We start from the raw sequence: 20,596 nt of genomic DNA on the forward strand, positions 1-20,596 counted from the left end.
AATTGTCACCGAATGCTTCCTATGTGCCAGGCTCTATGCTGGGAATGTTACGCGTACTTATCTCAGTTCATCCTCACAGTTAACCCCTCCAGCACATATTCTTCTCTCTGTATCACACATGAGAACATTGAGGCTCAGAGAGACTGGGGACTTGCCCAAGGTACACAACTAGGAAGAAGCAAAATCGGAATTTGAATCCAGGCTCGTCAGATGGCAAAGCTCGTTTCCTTGCCATGTCACCAGACTGGTTTTTTGTTTGTTTGCTTTAACTTAAAAAAAAAATTGAGGTGAAATTCACATAACATAAAATTTTAAACGTTTTAAAGCGTGCAATTCAGTGGCATTTGTTACATTCACTATATTGTGCAACCATCACCTCTATCAAGTCCCCGAAACATTTTCATCACCCCAAAGGAGAGAGACCCTGTACCTATGAAGCATTCCCTCCTCTCAGCCCCTGGCAACTACTAATCTGCTTTCTATTTCTATAGACTTAACTATTTGGGGTATTTCATGTAAATGGAATCATATAATGTGTGACTTTTTGTGTCTGGCTTCTCTCACTTAGTGTGTTTTTGAAGTTTAGCCACGTTGTACGTGGGTCAGGACCTCATTCCATTTTGTGGCTGATTAATATTCCACTGCAGGTATACACCACATTTTGTTTACTGATTTATCAGTTGATGGACATTTGTTTCCACCTTTTGGCAAGTGTGAATAGCACTGCTATGAACATTCATGTGAAAGTGTTTCTTTGAGCCCCTATTTTCAGTTCTTTTGGGCATATGCTTAGGAGTAGAATTGCTGGGTCATGTGGCATTCTATGATTCACCTTTTTTTTTTTTTTTAATTGGAGTATAGTTGCTTTACACTGCCGTGTAGGTTTCTTCTGTACAGCAAAGTGAATCAGCTATACATATAAATATAGCTCCTCTTTTTTGGATTTCCTTCCCATGTAGGTCACCACAGAGCACTGAGTAGAGTTCCCTGGGCTATACAGTAGGGTCTCATTAGTTATCTGTTTTATACCTAGTATCAATAGTGTATATGGGTCAATCCCAATCTCCCAGTTCATCCCACCCCTCACCTTTCCCCTTTGGTATCCATATGTTTGTTCTCTATGTCTGTGTCTCTATTTCTGCTTTGCAAATAAGATCATCTATACCATTTTTCTAGATTCCACATATATGTGTTAGCATATGATATTTGTTTTTCTCTTTCTGACTTCACTCTGTATGACAGTCTCTAGATCCATCCATGTCTCTGCAAATGACACAATTTTGTTCCTTTTTATGGCTGAGTAATATTCCATTGTATATATATACCACATCTTCTTTATCTATTCCTCTGTTGATGGACATTTAGGTTGATTCCATGTCCTGGATATTGTAAATAGTGCTGCAATGAACATTCGGGTGCATACATCTTTTTGAATTATGGTTTTCTTTGGGTATATGCCCAGGAGTGGGATTGCTGGGTCATATGGTAGTTCTACTTTTAGTTTTTTAAGGAACCTCTATACTGTTCTCCATAGTGGCTGTATTAGTTAACATTCCCACCAAAAGTGTAAGAGGGTACCCTTTTCTCCACACCCTCTCTAGCATTTATTGTTTGTAGATTTTAAAAAATTTTTATTTATTTATTTTATTTTTGGCTGCGTTGGGTCTTCGTTGCTGCGCACGGGCTTTCTCTAGTTGCAGTGAGCGGGGGCTACTCTTCGTTGTGGTGCACAGCCTTCTCATTGTGGTGGCTTCTCTTGTTGCGGAGCATGGGTTCTAGGTTCGTGGGCTTCAGTAGTTGTGGCATACGGGCTCAGTAGTTGTGGCTCACAGGCTTAGTTGCTCCGCGGCATGTGGGATCTTCCCGGACCAGGGCTCAAACCTGTGCCCCTGCACTGGCAGATGGATTCTTAACTACTGTGCCACCAGGGAGGCCCCATTGCCCATTTTTAATTGAGTTGTTTGTCATTTTGTGGTTTATCTTTTTATTTAGAAATAATTTTCAATTTACAGAAAAATTACAATATAGTACAAAGAAACCCAAGCAATCTTTACCCAAATTCATCTATTATTAACATTTTGCCCCATTTGCTTTCTTGCTATATCTCTTTTTTTTTTTTTCCTGAACCACTCGAATGTAAGTTGCTTACAGGATGACCCTTTACCCCTAAATGCTTCAGTGCAAGGATTTCACTTACGTAACCGTAGTACAGTCATCAACTTCAGTAAATTCAACACTGATCTATTTCTTCCTAATCTATCGTCTACATTCCAATTTTACCAATTGATCCAATAATATGCATTTCATCCTCCAGTTTAGGACCCAGTCCAGGATCCCATGTTGCATTTAATTATCATATCTCTTTCATCTCCTTTAATGTGAAACAATCCCTCAGTCTTTCTTAGTCTTTTGTGACCTTGACATTTTGAATAATACAGTTCCTTTAAAAAAAATAGTCTTCTATACTCTTACCATCTGATCTAGCAATTGTGCTTCTTGGTATTTACCCAAAGGAGTTAAAAACTTATGGCCACACAAAAACTTGCACGTGGATGTTTTTTATCAGCTTTATTTATAATTGCCAAAACTTGCAAGCATCCAAGATGCCCTTCAGGAGGTGAATGGATAAACCACGGTCCATCCAGACAATGGAATATTATGCAGCACTAAGAAGAAATGAGAACCTGCCAAAGGGGCAGCTGGTGGCACCCTGCTCGCCTGCGTCAGCGCGGGTCCCGGGGCTCCAAGTCCCTGCCCTGGGCTGGTAGGACCTGCTCCCTTCCCTGGCCTCAAGGCGCTCCTCAGAATCTGAAAAGGAAGCAGTTGGGGGCATGGTGTCCGTGAGCTGGGGCGCACACCAGGGACATCTGTTGTCCCCAGGTCCCTCCCCGAGCTTGAGGTCAGAACAGAGATGAGAGTCTAGAGGAGAAAGGAAACTCGCCCTTTGGGCTGATGCCCACGCCGGGAAAGCTCTGGCTGACTCTTCGCGGCACAAGCATCTCCGTCTTCATTTTACAGATGAGCAGACTTGAAGCTTAGAGGAAACCATTCATTTCTTTTTTTTTTTTTTTTTTTTTTTAAGTTTCAACTTTTTTCTATTCAACCAAAACTCACTGAAATCCCACATCTGACTATTTCAAGACAAAGAAAAATATAAAACCTCAACCAATCCTAAAGAACAGCCCACATTTTTCTGGCAATACACTTTTGAATGACTTTACATGAAAACAAAGTTGTATCGCTTTTGCTCAGAAAGTTGAGACCACAGTAGATAGCAATTCTATTAAGTTGGAAAGTTTGAGAGATTTTTACAGAATGACATTTCCTGACTTCGCTTAACACTAGGAGCAATTCAAATGGTAGAAACGCACATACACACACACTTGTAACTAAAAATTGCAGTTTACATAAAATGACATTCAAAAATTCAATTATAATTGCAGTGTCCTTGAATCACCTTTTTAATCAGTGAAACGTAGTATCCTGTGGTGGACATCCTATCAAATACTTGCAACCTATAGCAATTAATTTCTCAGGTTTCTTTGTATTGAAATTTATAAGATTAGCAAAAGGGTCCAGTTACTGTCATCATTATGAAAAAGATGCATGGAAGAGAATGAAATAAATGCTCTGCTTATCCATGTTAGTATCCCAATGACATTTTAACTCTTAATCCCTAATCTTGTAAATGTAGCCATCAGACTACAGAATACTAACGTGTTAATCAACAAAACTGCTAATTAGGTTTCTTTCAGGGTGAGTAGCAACACATAGAACTTGCTCAAAACAACTCAGGAAGCATATTTAAGAATATACAGGTTAATTATGTTTGTCATAAGTACTTCAGTTTTTCTAAAAGATCTCAGACAATAATCTCTAGATGTAGTGTATTTCTTCAAAGTCATATATATCAAGACTTGACTGAAGAGTTTGGATTTTGTTTAAAAAGCCTTTATTCATTTTTGATCAGGGAAAGGACAATCTCAATGTCAACTTGTCACCTAATCATAAATTTGAATTTACAGGATTCACTGCCCTAAAGACACTGCACCTGACTTTGACAACATAACTTAAAATGAAAATCTCCTTTCTGTTCCCTAAGGTTGCATGTTGAAAGAATCAAACAATCCCTTGCAATAGCCAGCATTGGTACTTGGCCTAGGTGTAAGGTCAAATAGCAAAACAGGAGCAAAACGCCAAAAGCATTGTAACTTGATAGCCCAGCAAGTACAAACATCATCGGAACAAAGAAAGTTGCAGGCACCAAATAAAACAAGGCAGGTTCATTAGCATAAAAAAATTTACACTTGGTTGAAGGTGAGGTCAACTATTCCACATGTGAACATGTATGCCAATCCTAATGGCTAACATGGAACCACAGAAACAAAAACAAAAACCTTAAATTCAATAACTACACTGAATGTAAAATTCAGAACTTGAATTTACCCAGGACATCCTCCAAAATCTAGAGCTAAAGCTGTTTTTTTTTTTTTAATGCACCAGAAGATCTGTTGTAATGACATGACTTGGTCACACTTAGATTTGCATTTACATAAGATTTAAGGGATACCTTTCCCCACTATTCCTTTTACGTTTGAACATGGATATGCTTAACTCTTCAGCTCATGCACTAACTGCGCTAAAAATGATGAAACTTACTACCATGATTTTTTCTGAGAACTCACACCACGTAACAGTTAACACCCAATACAGCTTCCTAAAAATGCCCCAACAGAAAACATTTTGTTCAGTTTGGTGCTTGCTGTGACATAATACCAACAGAATAGTATACAATTAATTTACTCATCCACTACGTCGAATATTTTAATCTAACTTTTGTTCAGACTTTAGTAACTTCATACCTATTTGCCAAAATCCTTGTGTTAAATGTAACTACATCTGATATTCTTAAACTGTGGCTCCTATAACACAGTTCAAGTGTTTTTTCCCCTGGGTATATTCAGACAGTTTAATCAAGAAAACAAAGTTATGGTATTATGATTAGCCAAAGCTCTTTTCTAGCAGACCACTGAATACAGCAAGTCATAACAAATGCCTTTCCAGAGACAAGAACAAAGCAAAATATTTTCTATTCATAAAAGGAGCTACCAGCATGCTTTGTGCCATTAAAAAGTTACTTTTCAAAATATAACCAGAAGACTTACGGTCTACTAGAAAGCTTCCACTCATCACAACACTATAACTACGCCACAGAAACTTTCATGACAAAGTCTCCAGATACACAGAGAGAAAACAACATTACTTAAAGGTATGTGGAAGCCTCAGTTAACAGGGAAATGAAGCCTTAGAACATAGAATACATCTAACAAAAAGAGAACAGAGTAGACACTGTAGCTGGCTATTCGTAAAGGACCAGTTTCTCCCTATGGATCAATACTCCCTACAAAATAAACTGTGCCTTAATTACTGCTTATTTAAAATTACACTTTTACAGAGCTATTTAATACCTGACGCAGAAAAACAATCACAGAAGGAAGCATTTATTTGAGGTTTAACATGAAATCATACAAATAAAATTTGATAAACACAAATCCACGTCGAGTCATAACACAGATAGCAAAAGACAAAGTAAAAACAAAAACTAATTGGCGGCTATATACAGTTGGACACAGTTGTGTCTTGTACACTAGAAAGTCTTTTACAAAATGATCATCTTAGATCAACAGAAGACCAATCTTCAATGTCGTCCTGCAAGATGGGTTACTTTAGCAATCTCTTCCTGTTTTCTCCAACGTCCCCTTTTAGTATGGCTGGTAATTATTTTGGTGATTGCCACCCCCTCGAGATGCCTTGCCGTAAGTGCTCTGTTAGCCACTGTAGTCTGTATATCCCTGTCCATATCCATAGTTCCCATAGTTATACCCAGTATAATCATAGCCGCCATAGCCACTATAGTTTTGATCACCATCATAGGCACTGTTGTAATTTCCATATCCTTGATCATAATAGTTATTAAATCCTTGGTTCCAGTTTTGGCCCTGACCTCGGCCACGACCCCTAGTACCACCTCGTCCACCAGCTACAGCACCTCTTCCTCCTTTTTGTTGTTGCTGTTGCTGCCTATATACCTCTTGGGTTGTGCAACTTTGATTTCACACTTCCCAGAACCAATTTGATGATATCTGCTTTCTAACAATTTCTTTACTGGCTCTTCGTCTGTATATGTAATAAAACAAAATCCTCTTCTTTCATTTGTTTTTGTATCCATGGGAAGTTCAATATTTTCAATCTCTCCAAAGGCTCCAAAATATTCTTTAATTTGTTCTTCTGAAGTATCTGGGCTCAATCCACCCACAAAAACCTTTTTAGGGGGTTCCTTCCCTTTTAAAGCTTTGGCTCTTTTAGGGTCTATCAATTTGCCATCCAGCTTGTGTTCTTTCATTTCCAAAACCTTATCAACACTAGCAGCATCTTTGAAAAGCACAAATCCAAATCCTCTTGATCTTCCAGTGACTGGATCTGTTTTAATTGTGCAGTCTACAACTTCCCCAAATCGAGACAAATATTCAGTCAGATCTTTCTTGCTTGTATCCCAGCTCAAGCCTCCAATAAACATTTTACCGTCATCCTGCTGATTCTTGCTCGCGTTGATCTTGGATCCCTCTGCGAATTCCTCTATGTTGCTGTACTCGTTCATGCCTTCCATAGCGGCTGAGTTGTTGGCCGGGAGGCGCTGGCGCGCAATCCGTGTCGCGGAAGCAGCGGCGGCAGAACGTTGTATGGAGCTGGATTTAAAATGGCGGTGGAAGAGCCCATTCGTTTCTTTTTTTTTTTTTTAATTTATTTATTTAATTTATTTATTTTTGGCTGCATTGGGTCTTCATTGCTGTGCGCGGGCTTTCTCTAGTTGCAGCGAGCAGGGGCTACTCTTTGTTGCAGTGCGCGGGCTTCTCATTGCGGTGGCTTCTCTTGTTGCGGAGCATGGGCTGTAGGCACGTGGGCTTCAGTAGTTGTGGCACGTGGGCTCAGTAGTTGTGGCTCGCGGGCTCTAGAGTGCAGGCTCAGTAGCTGTGGCACACGGGCTTAGTTGCTCCGCGGCATGTAGGATCTTCCCAGACTAGGGCTCAAACCAGTGTCCCCTGCATTGGCAGGCGGATTCTTAACCACTGCGCCACCAAGGAAGCCCCCCATTCATTTCTTAATCCAGCAGTTAATTAAAGCACCTACTTTGTGCCAGGCCCTGGGTTAGGCTCTGGAGAGACAACCACGAACAAGACACACGCTCACGAAGGAAGACACAAAACATAAGGGAGTGGTGCCCAGCTGAACTTGAGCCCGCAGAGGTCCGCACAGGGGTGCCCAGGAGCCCTGGGACCACGCCAGCTCTGCCACACATGTATCAATACAGAGTGGCGGGCTGCCTCCCTGGACCTCTGTTTCTCCATGAGGAAACAGAGAACATCTGCTCCCTTCCCCTAACTTTCTGGAAAGAAGGCCAGGGAGGAAGAGCCCTCTCTCCCCCAAGGTCTTGGTTCTTTTGGACAGGTCCACTTGCCAGAAGACCAAGGGGGCTTATTTCTGCCGAAGCAGGGATAGGCCTCAGGGCACGGAGCCCTAGTGACCTCACTGCCGGAGCAGGTGCAGGGGGAGGAGGGGGATGGGATAGTTTCTAACTCAGGGCACAACCTTTAGACACAGGGCGTCCTCCTCTCTCAAACACTGAGTAGCTGGAGAGCCAGGGGCTAGAGCTCTCTCCCTACATGGTCTTTATGAAGCAGTGCTGGAGAGCTGGGGCTGGACTAAGAGCTGCTGGCAGATAGATCTGGGCTCCCGTTCTGATTCCAGTGGGTACTAGCCCTGGCTGTGGGCAGTTCACTTAAGCCCCTCTGAGTCTCAGTTTCATCCCAGAAATGGAGGAAATGACAGTATTTACCATATAGAGGTGTTGGGAGATCAAATGAGATAATGCATTTAAAATGCTGTACAGTGGTTAAGAATCCGCCTGCCAATGCAGGGGACACGGTTCGAGCCCTGGTCCGGGAAGATCCCACATGCCACGGAGCAACTAAGCCCGTGCACCACAACTACTGAGCCCGTGCGCCGCAACTACTGAAGCCCCTGCACCTAGAGCCCGTGCTCTGCAACAAGAGAAGCCACCGCAATGAGAAGCCTGCACACCGCAACGAAGAGTAGCCCCCGCTCGTCGCAGCAAGAGAAAGCCGCGCGCAGCAATGAAGACCCAATGCAGCCAGAAATAAATAAATTAAATAAATAAATTTTTAAAAAAAGAAGAAGAAGAAGAAATGAGCTCTCAAGCCGTGAAACAACATGGAGGAAACTTCAATGCAAATGACTAAGAGAAAGAAGCCAATCTGAAAGGGCTACATACTGTAAGACTCCAACTATATGACATTCTGGAAAAGGCAAAACTATGGAGACAGTAAAAATATCAGTGGTTGTCAGAGGATGAGGGGAGGGAGGGATGAGTAGGCAGAGCACAGAGGATTTTAGGGCAATAAAACTGTTCTGTAAGACACTATAATGGTGAGTACATGTGGTACGTTTGTCCAAACCCATAGAAGGTACGACACCAAGAATGAACCCTAATGTAAACTATGGACTCTGAGTGATAACGATGGGTCAGCTTCATCAGTTGAAACAAATGTCCCACTTGGGGGGGTGGGGTGCTGATAATAGGGGAGGCTATGCATGTGTAAGGCAGAGGGGTAAATGGGAAATCCTAACCTTTTGCTCAGTTTTGCTGTGAACCTAAAACTGCTCTAAAAAATAAAGTCTACTAAAAAAATAGTGTCCCTCATTTGAATTTGTCTGATGTTTCCATGTGATTAGATTGGGGTCATGCATTCCTGGTGGGAATCCTGCCCCTCGTTGGTGATGCTATTTTAATCCTTTGGTCAAGATGTCACCTGATTCTCCTCCTGTATCATTACCCTTCCCCCCACCTGCTACTAATAAACAACCTGTAAAGAGACACTTTAAGAGCATGCCAGTATCTTGCCCCTCATCAAAAATCTCCCCCTAAACTTCACATCCAATGTTGAGTTTTGCCCACAGGCTGCCTTCCTGTCGGCCGCCCCTCACTGTCTTTGTTTCTCCGGATAGGACCTTACGCAGGAGCAGGGTAGCCTCCGCTTCCGGTCCAGTCCAGTGTCGCTCTCCTGGCCAACACCCAGCCCTCCTGATCTGACCCGGGTTCGAGTCCCTCATTCACAGCCCATCTCATGTGCGGTAGCCAGACCTTCCCACAGCGAGTGGGACTCTCTCTGGGAGACTCATCTCACTTCCTGTCCTGCAAAACCTCTCTTTCTCACGGCAGCTACCATAGCCCCAGGTTAGGTCAAAAGGACCAGCTACCCTGGGTGGTGAGGCCAGGAGCTCTCTTCCCCCCAGCAGGCCTCAGGGGCTGCGGATGGTGAAATCTCACCTTCGAGGCTGCACTGGGCCCAGTAGAGACCTGCAGTAAGATACTGAGCCGTTAGGGCAGCTGCTTTGAGGTTGGGAGGCTGGGAGCCCACAGGAAGTGACTTGATGCAGAGCTGATGAGTCTTTACCCCGGCACCCATCCCGGGACGAGAGCTGCAGGCTGGCGAGGCTGGGGGCATGTCCGCAGAGTGCGGGGAACCTGGGCCCGAGGGGCTTCAGGGCTGGTCCCCGGGGCCAGGCGGGCACTCAGAGGCCATGGGCTCAGGTCCGTGCCCCTCTCCATCCACGCCCACCCCCTGGAGCCTGCCCCGCTGGAGAGCGTACGTGGCCGCTGCCGTGCTCTGCTACATCAACCTCCTGAACTACATGAACTGGTTCATCGTTGCAGGTGAGGAAGGGGACGGGCGTCCTGGGAGGCACTTGCCCATCTACCCGCTGTCTGCCCTGCCACCAGCCGGCGCTGTGTATCCACAGTGGCCTTCTGTCCAGCAGACTTTCTTCTTGTGCAGCACATCCTTGCTATTCTTACCCCTGGGGGTGGTTTCAGCCCGGCCTGAAATGGGGGAGGGCCAAATGAGTCCCCAATCCAGCCCCAGACTGTATGTGCACCCAGGTGTGGGTGCACAATGGTGGTGGGTGGGTGAGGACAGCAGGGAGGACTGGGCCTCGGGCAAAGGTCTGGCGGTTCTGGGGGGAATGTCGGGGTGAGGTCGTGGAGGACAGGGTAGCCTGGCCCTGCTCCCAAGCAAGAACTAGCTGGCTGGTTGTTTCTGGGGCAGCAAGCTGCGTGCAAACTTTGCGCATTCTGCCTTCCTTCCTGTAGGCCCCGGGGCTCAGCCTACTGTGTCATCATGTCACTCACTTATTCATTATTCACTTATTCATTCGTCCATTCATTCATTCAAGATTCAGCCTTCTTTTCTCTCTTGATCACGGTTTCATTCAAGATCGACTGAGCACTATGGGCCTTGGGGACCCTCTGGTGGGCCTTGGGGACCCAGGGGAGGGGAAGTCAACCTTGTAGCTCCTGAACTCAGGAATGAGCCTCATGGGGCAGAGGGACAGAGGGGCCTGGGGAGCTCCGAGGAGGTGCTTGCAGCAGGCGGGGCCCTCCTCCGAGGCCAGGCTATGGATTCATCAGTTACCAGCTCGCAGCTGTGGAATGAATGGGACTAGGGTTGCAGAGAGCACCAGACCCAGTGGGTGCATCTGTCTTCGAGGAGCTCAGAGGGATACAGGACACATGTAGAAGTGGCTCTAATCCAGGACAGACCCGGGAGAGCATCATTTGGGCAGCCCCAGGACGAAAAACTGAGGGTTCCGACAGAAGTCACAGAGGAGGGGCATGTGGTTTGGGTCTTGAAGGCTGAAAAAATCGGTAAAGCAGGGAATGGGGTCAGGCAAGGGCGTTCAGAGAGAGGGGTCAGTGTGAGCCAAAGCACATTGGGCCAAAGTGCATGCTCTGATCAGGAGAGGAGCTGGGGGAGGCAGCAACTTATTCTAAAAGGGTGTTTGGGGCTGGATCATAGGTTTCTTGGGGGCCAGGCTGGGAGCTTGCACTTTCTGCTGAGGCCGTGGGGAGCAAGTGGGGAGACTGTAATCAGAGTTGAGGTGGAGGCAAGAGGAGACGGGGAGGTCCATCGGAGGCTACCACTATGGATTAGACTGGAGCTGAGGAGGCCTGAGTTGGATTGGGGGGGGAGGGCATGAAGGGGAGGGGAGGGGGCAACCAGGTGTATGGAGCTCTTTCAGCCCCACAGGCTGGGATCCCTGCTTTCCTGGGAGGCCACTGGCTGGGCTGTCAGTCCCTGCGTCCTCCCGGCCTGAGGCAGGCACTTTTCCCTGATGGGAATTCCTCCGGCTGTGTGAGTAGCAAGGCTGTGGTTATTGGGCTGAGGGAGGCCAGGGGAAGTGAAACCCCACAGAGTGCCTGGGGACGGTTGGAGCAGGTGATTATCAGCCACAAGAATTCTCTGGTGTGAAGCAGGTCTTTGGGAGGCCAGAGGGACAGAGGAAAGATAAAAACAAGGCTGGGACTTCCCTGGTGGCACAGTGGTTAAGAATCCGCCTGCCAATGCAGGGGACACGGGTTTGAGCCCTGGTCCGGGAAGATCCCACATGCCGCAGAGCAACTAAGCCTGTGCGCCACAACTACTGAGGCTGCGCTCTAGAGCCCATGAGCCACCACTACTGAGCCCGAGTGCCAGAACTACTGAAGCCCACGCGCCTAGAGCCCATGCTCCGCAACAAGAGAAGCCACTGCAATGAGAAGCCTGCACACCGCAACGAAGAGTAGCCCCAGCTCGTCGCAACAAGAGAAAGCCGCGCACAGCAATGAAGACCCAACGCAGCCAAGAAAAACGAACAAAAAACAAAAAACAAAAAACAAGGCTGGGCCCGCACTGGGCCCCCGCCTGCCTCCAGAGCAGCGCAGGACTGGGAGGAGCCCAGGAGCAGCCAGAACAAGGGGCTGAGTCCCATTCCCCCAAATGAGTGCGAATAGAGAGAATTTTTACTTAGCCATTTACTTTGTTTATCTGTGTTGTCTCTTGCCAATGAATATGTCTAATTCGTGTAAGTAAAAGTATTAAAAGGGAAGGAAAGACATACAAGTTGGTATCTGGACGCTGTGGCAATTGGGTACAAAGTGAATATCAGAACAAAGCCCTCTCGCTTTGCTTCTCTGTTTCTTCCATCTTTTTCACCTGCTGTCTGGTCATAGAGATGTGGATGTGGGGCTTTCTTCTCCATCGTGGGGGTGTTTCTGCAGGGCCCCATTTGTGACTCTGGATGGGAGGGTAGACCCAGCTCCCCTAATTCCAGCTGTACAGCCATAGGTGGCTGGAGCCTCTGTTTCTCCATCTGTATAATGGGGACAGTGATACTGAGGGCACTCAGCCATCTCATAATTCAATCAAAGTGATGACAGGGCCAGAGCCTCACAGCTCAGATGAGCAGGTGCCTCGGACCGTGACTAACTCTGAAGTACCACCAAGGGGCTGAGGGGATTTCGGCCTAGCAATCTCTTGGAGGGGCTTCAGAGCAAGAGCCTGCCACCCTCAGGGGCCAAGGTCGGATCTAAGTGGGACCCTCTGAAGCTCTCACGGGCGCTCCATGTTTGTGTGTTCATGCCTCTGGAAGAACATGCTTATGTGTGCATGTGTGCAGGCCAGGGCACATATGCCTTTGCATGTACATGCTCATGCATGTATACGTATGTCTGTGAATGTCTGGAGTTTGTATACAAGCAGGGCTGCACAATCCCAGGGACTTTCATTTACACTGTAGTCTAAGTGAATGGCTGCCGTCACTATGACTATGATGTGAATGGCAGCCCTGCATGTGTGCAAATGCACGCACGCCTGTGCATGTGTCTTTATGTGTACATCTCAGTGTACGCATGTCCGGGTGTACGAGACTGGGCTTACACGCCTGTGAGTGCAGGCTCCTGTACGTGTATGTGTGTCGGTGCCTCTGGGAGTATACGTCTCTGGATGGGCCTGTTTGTATGTAGCTGTGTGGGTCTGCATGTCTGTGTGCCTGCATGACTAAGTGTCACGCTTGTGCATGAATGTGTGTGTATATCTGTGCCTTTGGGATGTGCTGGCTCCTGTATCTCTGTGTGTGTGTGTGTGTGTGTGCATGTGTGGGAGAGAGGGGAAGAGAACAGTGGGCCCGGGTGCCACACCGGTGCTGTGCTGGTCGGCTGCAGGCCTGTCCCAAATGCAGGGGCAGCTGCCTTTAGAGGCCTGGCAGGCAACTTCCCATTTCCTGAGCACTGTCCGTCTGCCCACAGGAGTGCTGCTGGACGTACAGAAGTTTTTTCAGATCAGTGACAGCGACGCTGGTTTGCTTCAGACAGGTAAGGAGGGGATCCCCAGCCCGGGGCCCTGGGCTCATGCTGGGTGGGGGTCTTTCAGCAGGTCCTGTTCTGTGTCCATCTCCAGCTGCTGGGAAATGGGCGCCAGGCTGAGCCTCACTGAGTCCCTTGGCACAGAGGATGGGTGGTATTTGGGTGGGAGGGACAGTCTAGGTCGGAGAAGGAGGCAGCACAGGCTGAGATCTGGTGCCTGAACAGCCTCTTAGGGTTTGAGGGTAGGAGCTGTGGAAGAAGCAGCGGGAGCCGGGGCTGGAAAAGGCTCCCGAGTGGAGTTGGTCACTCATCCTTCACGTCTGTTAAGCTCAGCTTTGTAGCCGGAGTTGAGAATTTCTGATGTGTGCTTTCCTCTCACGGACCTGATCACTAGGACACAGACAGACAGACAGTGGACTTCCCTGGCAGTCCAGTGGTTAAGACTCTGGGCTTCCACTGCAGTGGGCATGGGTTCGATCCCTGGTTGGGGAACTAAGATCCCACATGCCTCGAGGTGCAGCCAAAAAAAACAAAAACAAAAAGGTAGACAGAGACACGTACCCCGCGCGGGGGCTCAGGTGGGGTCTGGGCCACTGGGGCCTACGTTCCAGCGGTGGGGAGCAGCCACACCTCCCATTCCAAGGTTGGGGCGGTTGGGGTCACGAGCCATTAACTTCTCCCCAATGTCTGGATGGCGACACACACGTGCACACGCACATGTCCCCACATGTGTGCACACACTGTCACAACACAGGATACACGTGTGTGTTCTTTACAGTTTTGAGAGAATTCATGTACAGATCCTCAAGCCCGTATATTTCTTTCCTAAAACAGGTCTGCCTGAGAACAAGCATCTGGCTCTTTTTTTCCCACCTCCCCTTTAATACTCACCTGTCCACCATTTAAAAAAAATATTTATTTATTTATTTGGCTGTGCCAGGTCTTAGTTGTGGCATGTGGGATCTAGTTCCCTGACCAGGGATCGAACCCCGGGCTCCCTGCATTGGGAGCGTGGAGTCTTAACCACTGGACCACCAAGGAGGTCCCTGTCCACCATTTTTGGCAGGAAAACACACCTCTCCCCATTCTGAGTTTTACTAGGTGTAAAAACCTCCAGGGTACTAGACAGAGGGACCCTTCATGGCTGTTTGGCTTCTGTTGACGAGGCCCTGGGAGCGGGGCAGAGAGAGCGTTGGTAGAAACCAATTGGGGATGTTTCCTCCAGGCTACAAACCCAGGGATGGCAAGGCGCCAAGCCTTATCTAGCTGTCCTGCTCGTGTGTGACAGTCTACTGTTTATCTACGATTGAGAATTCGGAAGTGAGATGGTTGTCTCAGGGATGGGTATCAACACATTTATTTCAGTTAAACAAATGAAGCCAACATTTTAATATCTTTCTTACAGACAACCAGTCTGATTTGTCCTACTGATTTGGCAAACGAGGACTGGCTTTGCCCATAAGCCTTTATGGTAGACATTTCCCATAAACTGAATGAGCTTGATCTGCAGCCCTAAGGATTTGGATGAAAATATAGTTTAAAAAATACAATCATGCTGGAAATCACATCCTTCTCAACTATTTAAACTTACGATAAAAATGCCTCAGATGTCAGCTGAAAACATGCAAAAGGGTACACAGTTCTGTAAACCGAGGCACCGAGCAAAAGAGGTAGATCACTGGTTAGACCACCGTATTTTCCGATTGCTCCTGTCTCGGGGCTGAGGCAGGCAGCTGGTGCTCATCTGCCAGTCATGTTGTCGCCAAAGGGAGACTATCTTGGTTCAATACCCACGACCTTCTAGGTTAAACAGATAATGCAATCTGAGTCAATATTTCCCTTCCCTGGTTCTTACCATGGTGAACAGGATTATTAGTACAAGGCCCCTGATAAGTGAGTTGCGGGGAGGGAGAAGTTTGTGTGTATGAGAGAGAGCGGGAGGAAGCCTGTGAACACGGGGACGTGCTTGTGAGTGTGTAGTGGGGAATGTGCGTGTGCGTGTGAGTGTGTGTGTTTGAGATTGGATGAAGGGAAGGGGTTTCTCTGCAGAAGCAGCCCAAAGAGGTGTGTGGAAAGGGCAGTGGGCTTGGAGGCCTGATGACCAGGCTTGTCCCCAGTGACCTCAGGTGAGTCTTTTCACCTTTCTGGGTCACCATGCAATGGCCCTAAGACCCACCCTGCTGTCTGTCCGCAGGGTTGTAGACTGGAGGAAACCGATGACTCAGAGGGCACGGTGTAGCTCTAAGAGTGGGGTGGAAGGTGGGGGGAAGCAGTGGTCAGACACCCCTGGCCCCACCGCCATGGGACAGAGAAGCTGCTGGAGTTAGTTAACTGATCTACAATATTTAAAACGAACACTGATGTGGCCCTTACCACGTGCCAGGTGCTATTCTAAGGGCTTAATAACATTAACTCATTTAATCTCACAACAATCCCACGAGGCAGGGATTATTATTATGCCCATTTTATGGATGACGAACCTGAGGCACAGAGAGGCTATGGGGCTTGCTGAAGGTCACACAGCTGGTAAGTGACAGAGCTGGGATTCAGATCCAGGTAGCTGCTTATAGAGTCCTTCTCTGAACCCTGTGCTCCTTAATTACTCACACCTTGTCACAGAAGTGATTTGAATCTGGAGAGCGAAGGCGTGCCTGCCTTCCACTTAGGGGCAGGCTTCTCCATCCCAGGAGATCTGCAGGTTTAAGGTGTTTATATCCTGTAAAGGATCCCCACCCCAAATCTCATAAAAGTATGAGATTTGGGGAAATATTTTATAAGCTTTAGGTAAAGAAGATGTGCATTAACAAGACACAAAATGACTCCCCCCAGAGGAAGATTGATAAATTTGACTACATCAAAGCTAAATTCTTCTGTATGATGGTGATTGAAACTATAAGTGCAATTAGCAATAATAATAGATGACATTTGTTGGGCATTTACATGAAGCCTGTCACTGCCTTTTATATGCTTTATTTTATTTAATCTTCCCCATAACCTTAATGGGGGAAGCACTATTACTATTGTACTCTGTAGTTGATAAAAGGGAAACAGGAGAGTTAAGGATTTTGTCCAAAGTCACACAACTAGGAAGTGGTGGGGTCAGGATGTGAGCCCAGGTATTCAGTCGCAGAATTTGCATTTTAAGTCCTTAAAACAAATATAAAGGACTGGGAGAAAGTTATCAACAAAGAGCCCGATAGAAAAATAGGCAGAGGATGTGAACACAGAGACTGCTACTCAGCCTCCCTTGGAAAAAGAACAATGCGGATTAAAACGTCAGCGAGACGCCGTTTGTGTTTCAACCATTAAATGAACAAAAATAAATCGATTGATCCTAGCAAGTGTCAGCAAGCAATATACATACTTCTATTCAAGTGTAAATTGATACAGCCTTTTTGGAGGCCTATTTTGGCAGTAGTTATTATATATTTAAATGCCGTTCACACCAAATACCTTTCTCAGCGGAGGATTAGGTCAAAGCATATTAAACTGCCGTTTTTGTAGGTCAAAAGTGGCTTAATTTCCGCAATTGCCTATGGCTCAACCCAATACTAGAGCGGGTCAGGGCGAAGTGGGAGGGGCTGGAACCTGAGCTGGGACGAATCTGGACATTCATTGGGCTCAGGAAATGTCAATCATCTGTGCTCCTGAATGAAGACGCAGACGCTGGGCGGGGCCCCCCAAAGCCTAAGGCCCTTGGGTGGTGGGACCGGGTGGAGGAGGGTCAGACCTTGCCCAGGCCACCTGGCGGCTCTCGGAGGCAGCGGAGGAGGGTGGAGGCGATTTTATTTGAGGAACAGAAGCAGTGAAGGTAGCTATCCACGTGGTATAGTCAAGCAAAAACGTGGCAGTTTCTTTGTCTTCGCAGAATAGCAAACGCATTCACTAATCCAGTCACCAATTCATAAGCGTTTAGTACTTTAAAAAACGGTATAAATACAACTGCAGCGTCAGGGGAATGTTTTACCTACTTAGGAAGACCAAATCTTTTCCAGCCTCCAGGGGCCGCTGGTTTATAATCACTGTACTCATTCTAAACCGCGCTCATCTGCTCGGAGCAGGCACCTGGCCCGCACCCCGCCCCCTCTTGCCTTCCACGCCCTGCCTCCAGCAGGGGCTTGAGAGCAAAATCCCTGAGAGTTCTCCGAGAGACAGGGTCCTGGCAGCTCCACGCCGGGCTCTGTGTTCACTTCTGTCTCACGTTTACACGGCCTGGGAGGGGGATGTTGACTTCTCCACTGTTGGGCTGGTGCTCAGAGAGGTGGAGTTAGTAACCCAAGGCTGCACAGTTGAGCAAGCAGCAGAACTGAGATTTGAGTCGGGGCCCTGCCCCCACCATTCCCTCCCAGTCCCCCTGACTCTGGGCAGTGGTGGGGATTGGGGGATTCACCTTATCTTTTCCTCCTCCCGACCTCCACCCACTGCCAAGCTTGTGGTGTCTGAGCCGGTTCCCTTTTCTGGGCCTGCTGGACCCATCGGCCCCGCACCCCCCCCCCACCTCCGCCTTTGCTGAGCCGGGGATGCATGCTGCCCCCTGCGTGTCTCCTTCAGTCTTCATCGGCTGCCTGCTGCTGTCTGCACCCGTGTTTGGCTACCTGGGCGACCGACACAGCCGCAAGGCGACGCTGAGCTTAGGTATCCTGCTCTGGTCAGGAGCAGGCCTCTCCAGCTCCTTCATCTCGCCCCGGGTAGGTGCCCTCACCCCTTCCCAGGTCCCCGGGGGCCCTCCCCCACCTTCTACCTCCCTGATCCAGCCCCAGCAGAGCTGCTTCGGCCCCATCGCAGGCTCCAGGCTGGCTGGGGGATTGTCCTCTAAGGGCTGAGAGAGGGGCCTTCTGAACAGGCTGTTGGACTTGCTTAACAGGGGCCTTCCTCTCTGGCATCTCCCGCTGCTGCCCATGGCTTCACTTCCGCCCGACTGTGCTGGGGCGGGGGGTGAGGGTAACTGCTACTGTCTGCGGGACCTGGCCTGGTTAGCACAGATGCTGCCCAGGCAGAGGGCTACTCGGGTCAGGGGGTTGGGGGTGGCTGTGGACGCCAGCAGGGGGCACCCGTGTGGTTTGGGGAACCTGGACTGGGAGGATAGTGAGGTGTCTGGAGCCCTGATCTCCTCCTCCTGCCCTGGGGCACGTGTCACCAGATGCCCTCGGTCCCTCTGACAGATCCTCAGGTCCCCTTGCCTCGAGGGTGATTTCTGGAACTCACTGCAGTCTTGTGCCTGTTTGCCCAGTACTCCTGGCTCTTCTTCCTGTCCCGGGGCGTGGTGGGCACTGGCACTGCCAGCTACTCCACCATTGCGCCCACCGTCCTGGGAGACCTCTTCGTGAGGGACCAGCGAACCCGAGTGCTGGCCATCTTCTACATCTTTATCCCTGTTGGAAGGTTGGTATTACCCTGGATCCACTTCCCTGGGAGGTAAACTGAGGCCCAAAGGAGTCAGAGCAGGAGCCGGGCTGGGTGGAGGAGACCTCAGAGCAGAAGGGCTTGGAATCCCAACTCTACCCCTTCCTCACTGTGTCACTTTACCTCTCTGAACCTCAGTTTCCTCATCTGTAAATGGGGCCAATAACACGAACTGATAGGCTATGGTGGGAGTTAGAGATACATAATGAGGATGCTCCCTACAGGCTAGTACACTCCAGGAAGGGGTGAGAAAGAGCAGCGCCGCAGTGTGGGCTGCACAGGGAGGGGCCGGCTCTGGGAGGTGAGGCAGAGAAATGTCTTAGGGTTGGGCCATGCACTCCATAGTGGGGTAGGACAGTGTGGGTTTTGCAGTCAGGCCCCTGAGCTCTGACTCAGGTTTCCTGAAACCACCTGACTTGGGCAGGGCTGAGACTTGGGGAGGTGGGGTGGGTGGTCCTCAGAGAGACAGTGGATGTTTGGGATGGGCCTGGAGCCAGAGGTCACCTGTGACTTGACCAAGGGCAGTGGACATCTGGGCCTCACGTGGCTCACTTTTCCCAGTGAAAAAGGCAATGAGCTGCAGAGAGCCGGCTCCCTGGGGTCGGGGCACCCCGGCTCAGGCTGGCCTTGGGGCCTCAGGGCTGCCTCCCTTCCCTCATTGCCCATTTCCCCTGCCCCCTGTCGCAGTGGTCTGGGCTACGTGCTGGGGTCGGCTGTGACGGAGCTGACCGGGAACTGGCGTTGGGCCCTCCGAGTGAGTCCAGCTTCCTTTTCTTCCCTCCGCTTTCCCCCTGGGCCGGCAGGGACTTTCCAGCCTCCAGTGGCCTTAGCCCCTTGGCACAGTATCTGGCGCCATGGGGGGTGTTCAGACATCAGCAGCTCAGACATTTGGGGCGTCCTATGGACCACGGCCTCTGGAAGTCGTGCCCCTGGTTCAAATCCCAGCTGCTCAGTTTGCTAGCTTGCTAGCTGTGTGATCTCAAGCAAGTCACCTCCCTCTTCGGGGCCTCACTTTGCCTATCTGTAGAGTGGGGGAGTAAAGTCTACCTTATGGAATCTTGAGGATTAATGAGACAAGGGATAGGAAGACACTAGGGCAGGGCTGGTGTGGCAGATGGAGGTGTGGGCCTGGAAAAGGGACAGCTATTGGGGCAGCAAGTACTCAACAGTCAGGGTCAGTGTAGTCAAGCCTCCAGGTCTCAGCCGTGTCAGGCTCACAGGTCCCAATAGAGTAGTGTCTGTATAGGACAGACAGGTATTAAGTCAAATCCCAAGGGGACCCCGCTCCCCAGAGAGGCTGTTCTCTCAGGGGTGAGGGGATGAGAAGCAGTAGTTTGTCAAGCTCTGTGTATAACCAGCTCCCAGGAAGTGAGTCCCTCCCCAGCCTGGACCACAGAGTTCAGTCACTGCCAGGACCTCCTGGGTCGCGGGAGTGTGTGGCCCTGAGCTTCCTGGGCCTCCTGTCCCCAGATCATGCCCTGCCTGGAAGCCGTGGCCTTGACCCTGCTTATCGTCCTGGTTCCAGACCCGCCCCGGGGAGCTGCTGAGAAGCAGGGGGTGGTGACCGTTGGGGGCCCAAGGAGCACCTGGTGTGAGGACGTCAGATACCTGGGGAGAAAGTGAGTGTCCCTGCTCCTCCCTGCATGTCACTGAAAACCCCTCTGTCTGCCCCAGCATCACTGACTTCCTTCCCTCCACCTCCAGAGAACCCTCCCTGACTGTCCCAGTGTTCACAACCCTCTTCCTTCTCTGAGCTCCCACTCACCAGCTGAGGTGCCTGTCCCCCACTCAGAGGCCCCCTCCACCTAGCCATGTGATGGAATACGGGCTGGGAGAGAGGGAGGAAGACACTGTGAGCTCCAGCCTTGGCTCTGCCCTGCCTTATCCCGGAGTGACCTGAGACTTGGAGCCTCACTTCCCTCATTTATTCAGTGG

At 49.0% G+C, this 20,596-nt stretch overlaps 2 protein-coding genes across 2 annotated transcripts in view; one reads left to right on the plus strand and one right to left on the minus strand.

Moving 5' to 3' along the window:
• Positions 1 to 20,596, plus strand: part of SPNS3 (sphingolipid transporter 3 (putative)) — a gene marked incomplete at its 5' end in the record, with an annotated part of 67,796 nt that overhangs the window by 14,025 nt on the left and 33,175 nt on the right. Inside the window, 5 exons of the mRNA XM_036837810.1 lie at positions 13,202 to 13,267; positions 17,810 to 17,946; positions 18,489 to 18,640; positions 19,349 to 19,415; positions 20,132 to 20,280. Of these exons, the coding sequence (XP_036693705.1) occupies positions 13,202 to 13,267; positions 17,810 to 17,946; positions 18,489 to 18,640; positions 19,349 to 19,415; positions 20,132 to 20,280 (571 nt within the window). The remainder of the gene's footprint in view (positions 1 to 13,201; positions 13,268 to 17,809; positions 17,947 to 18,488; positions 18,641 to 19,348; positions 19,416 to 20,131; positions 20,281 to 20,596) is intronic.
• On the minus strand, positions 4,747 to 6,770 carry LOC118887177 (heterogeneous nuclear ribonucleoprotein D-like). Its single transcript, XM_036837809.1, is given in 2 exon segments — positions 4,747 to 6,094; positions 6,097 to 6,770. Coding segments are annotated over 2 exon segments (903 nt in total). The 5' UTR covers positions 6,668 to 6,770; the 3' UTR covers positions 4,747 to 5,762.

This window comes from Balaenoptera musculus, chromosome 20, assembly GCF_009873245.2.
Source record: "Balaenoptera musculus isolate JJ_BM4_2016_0621 chromosome 20, mBalMus1.pri.v3, whole genome shotgun sequence".
NCBI lineage: Eukaryota > Metazoa > Chordata > Mammalia > Artiodactyla > Balaenopteridae > Balaenoptera > Balaenoptera musculus.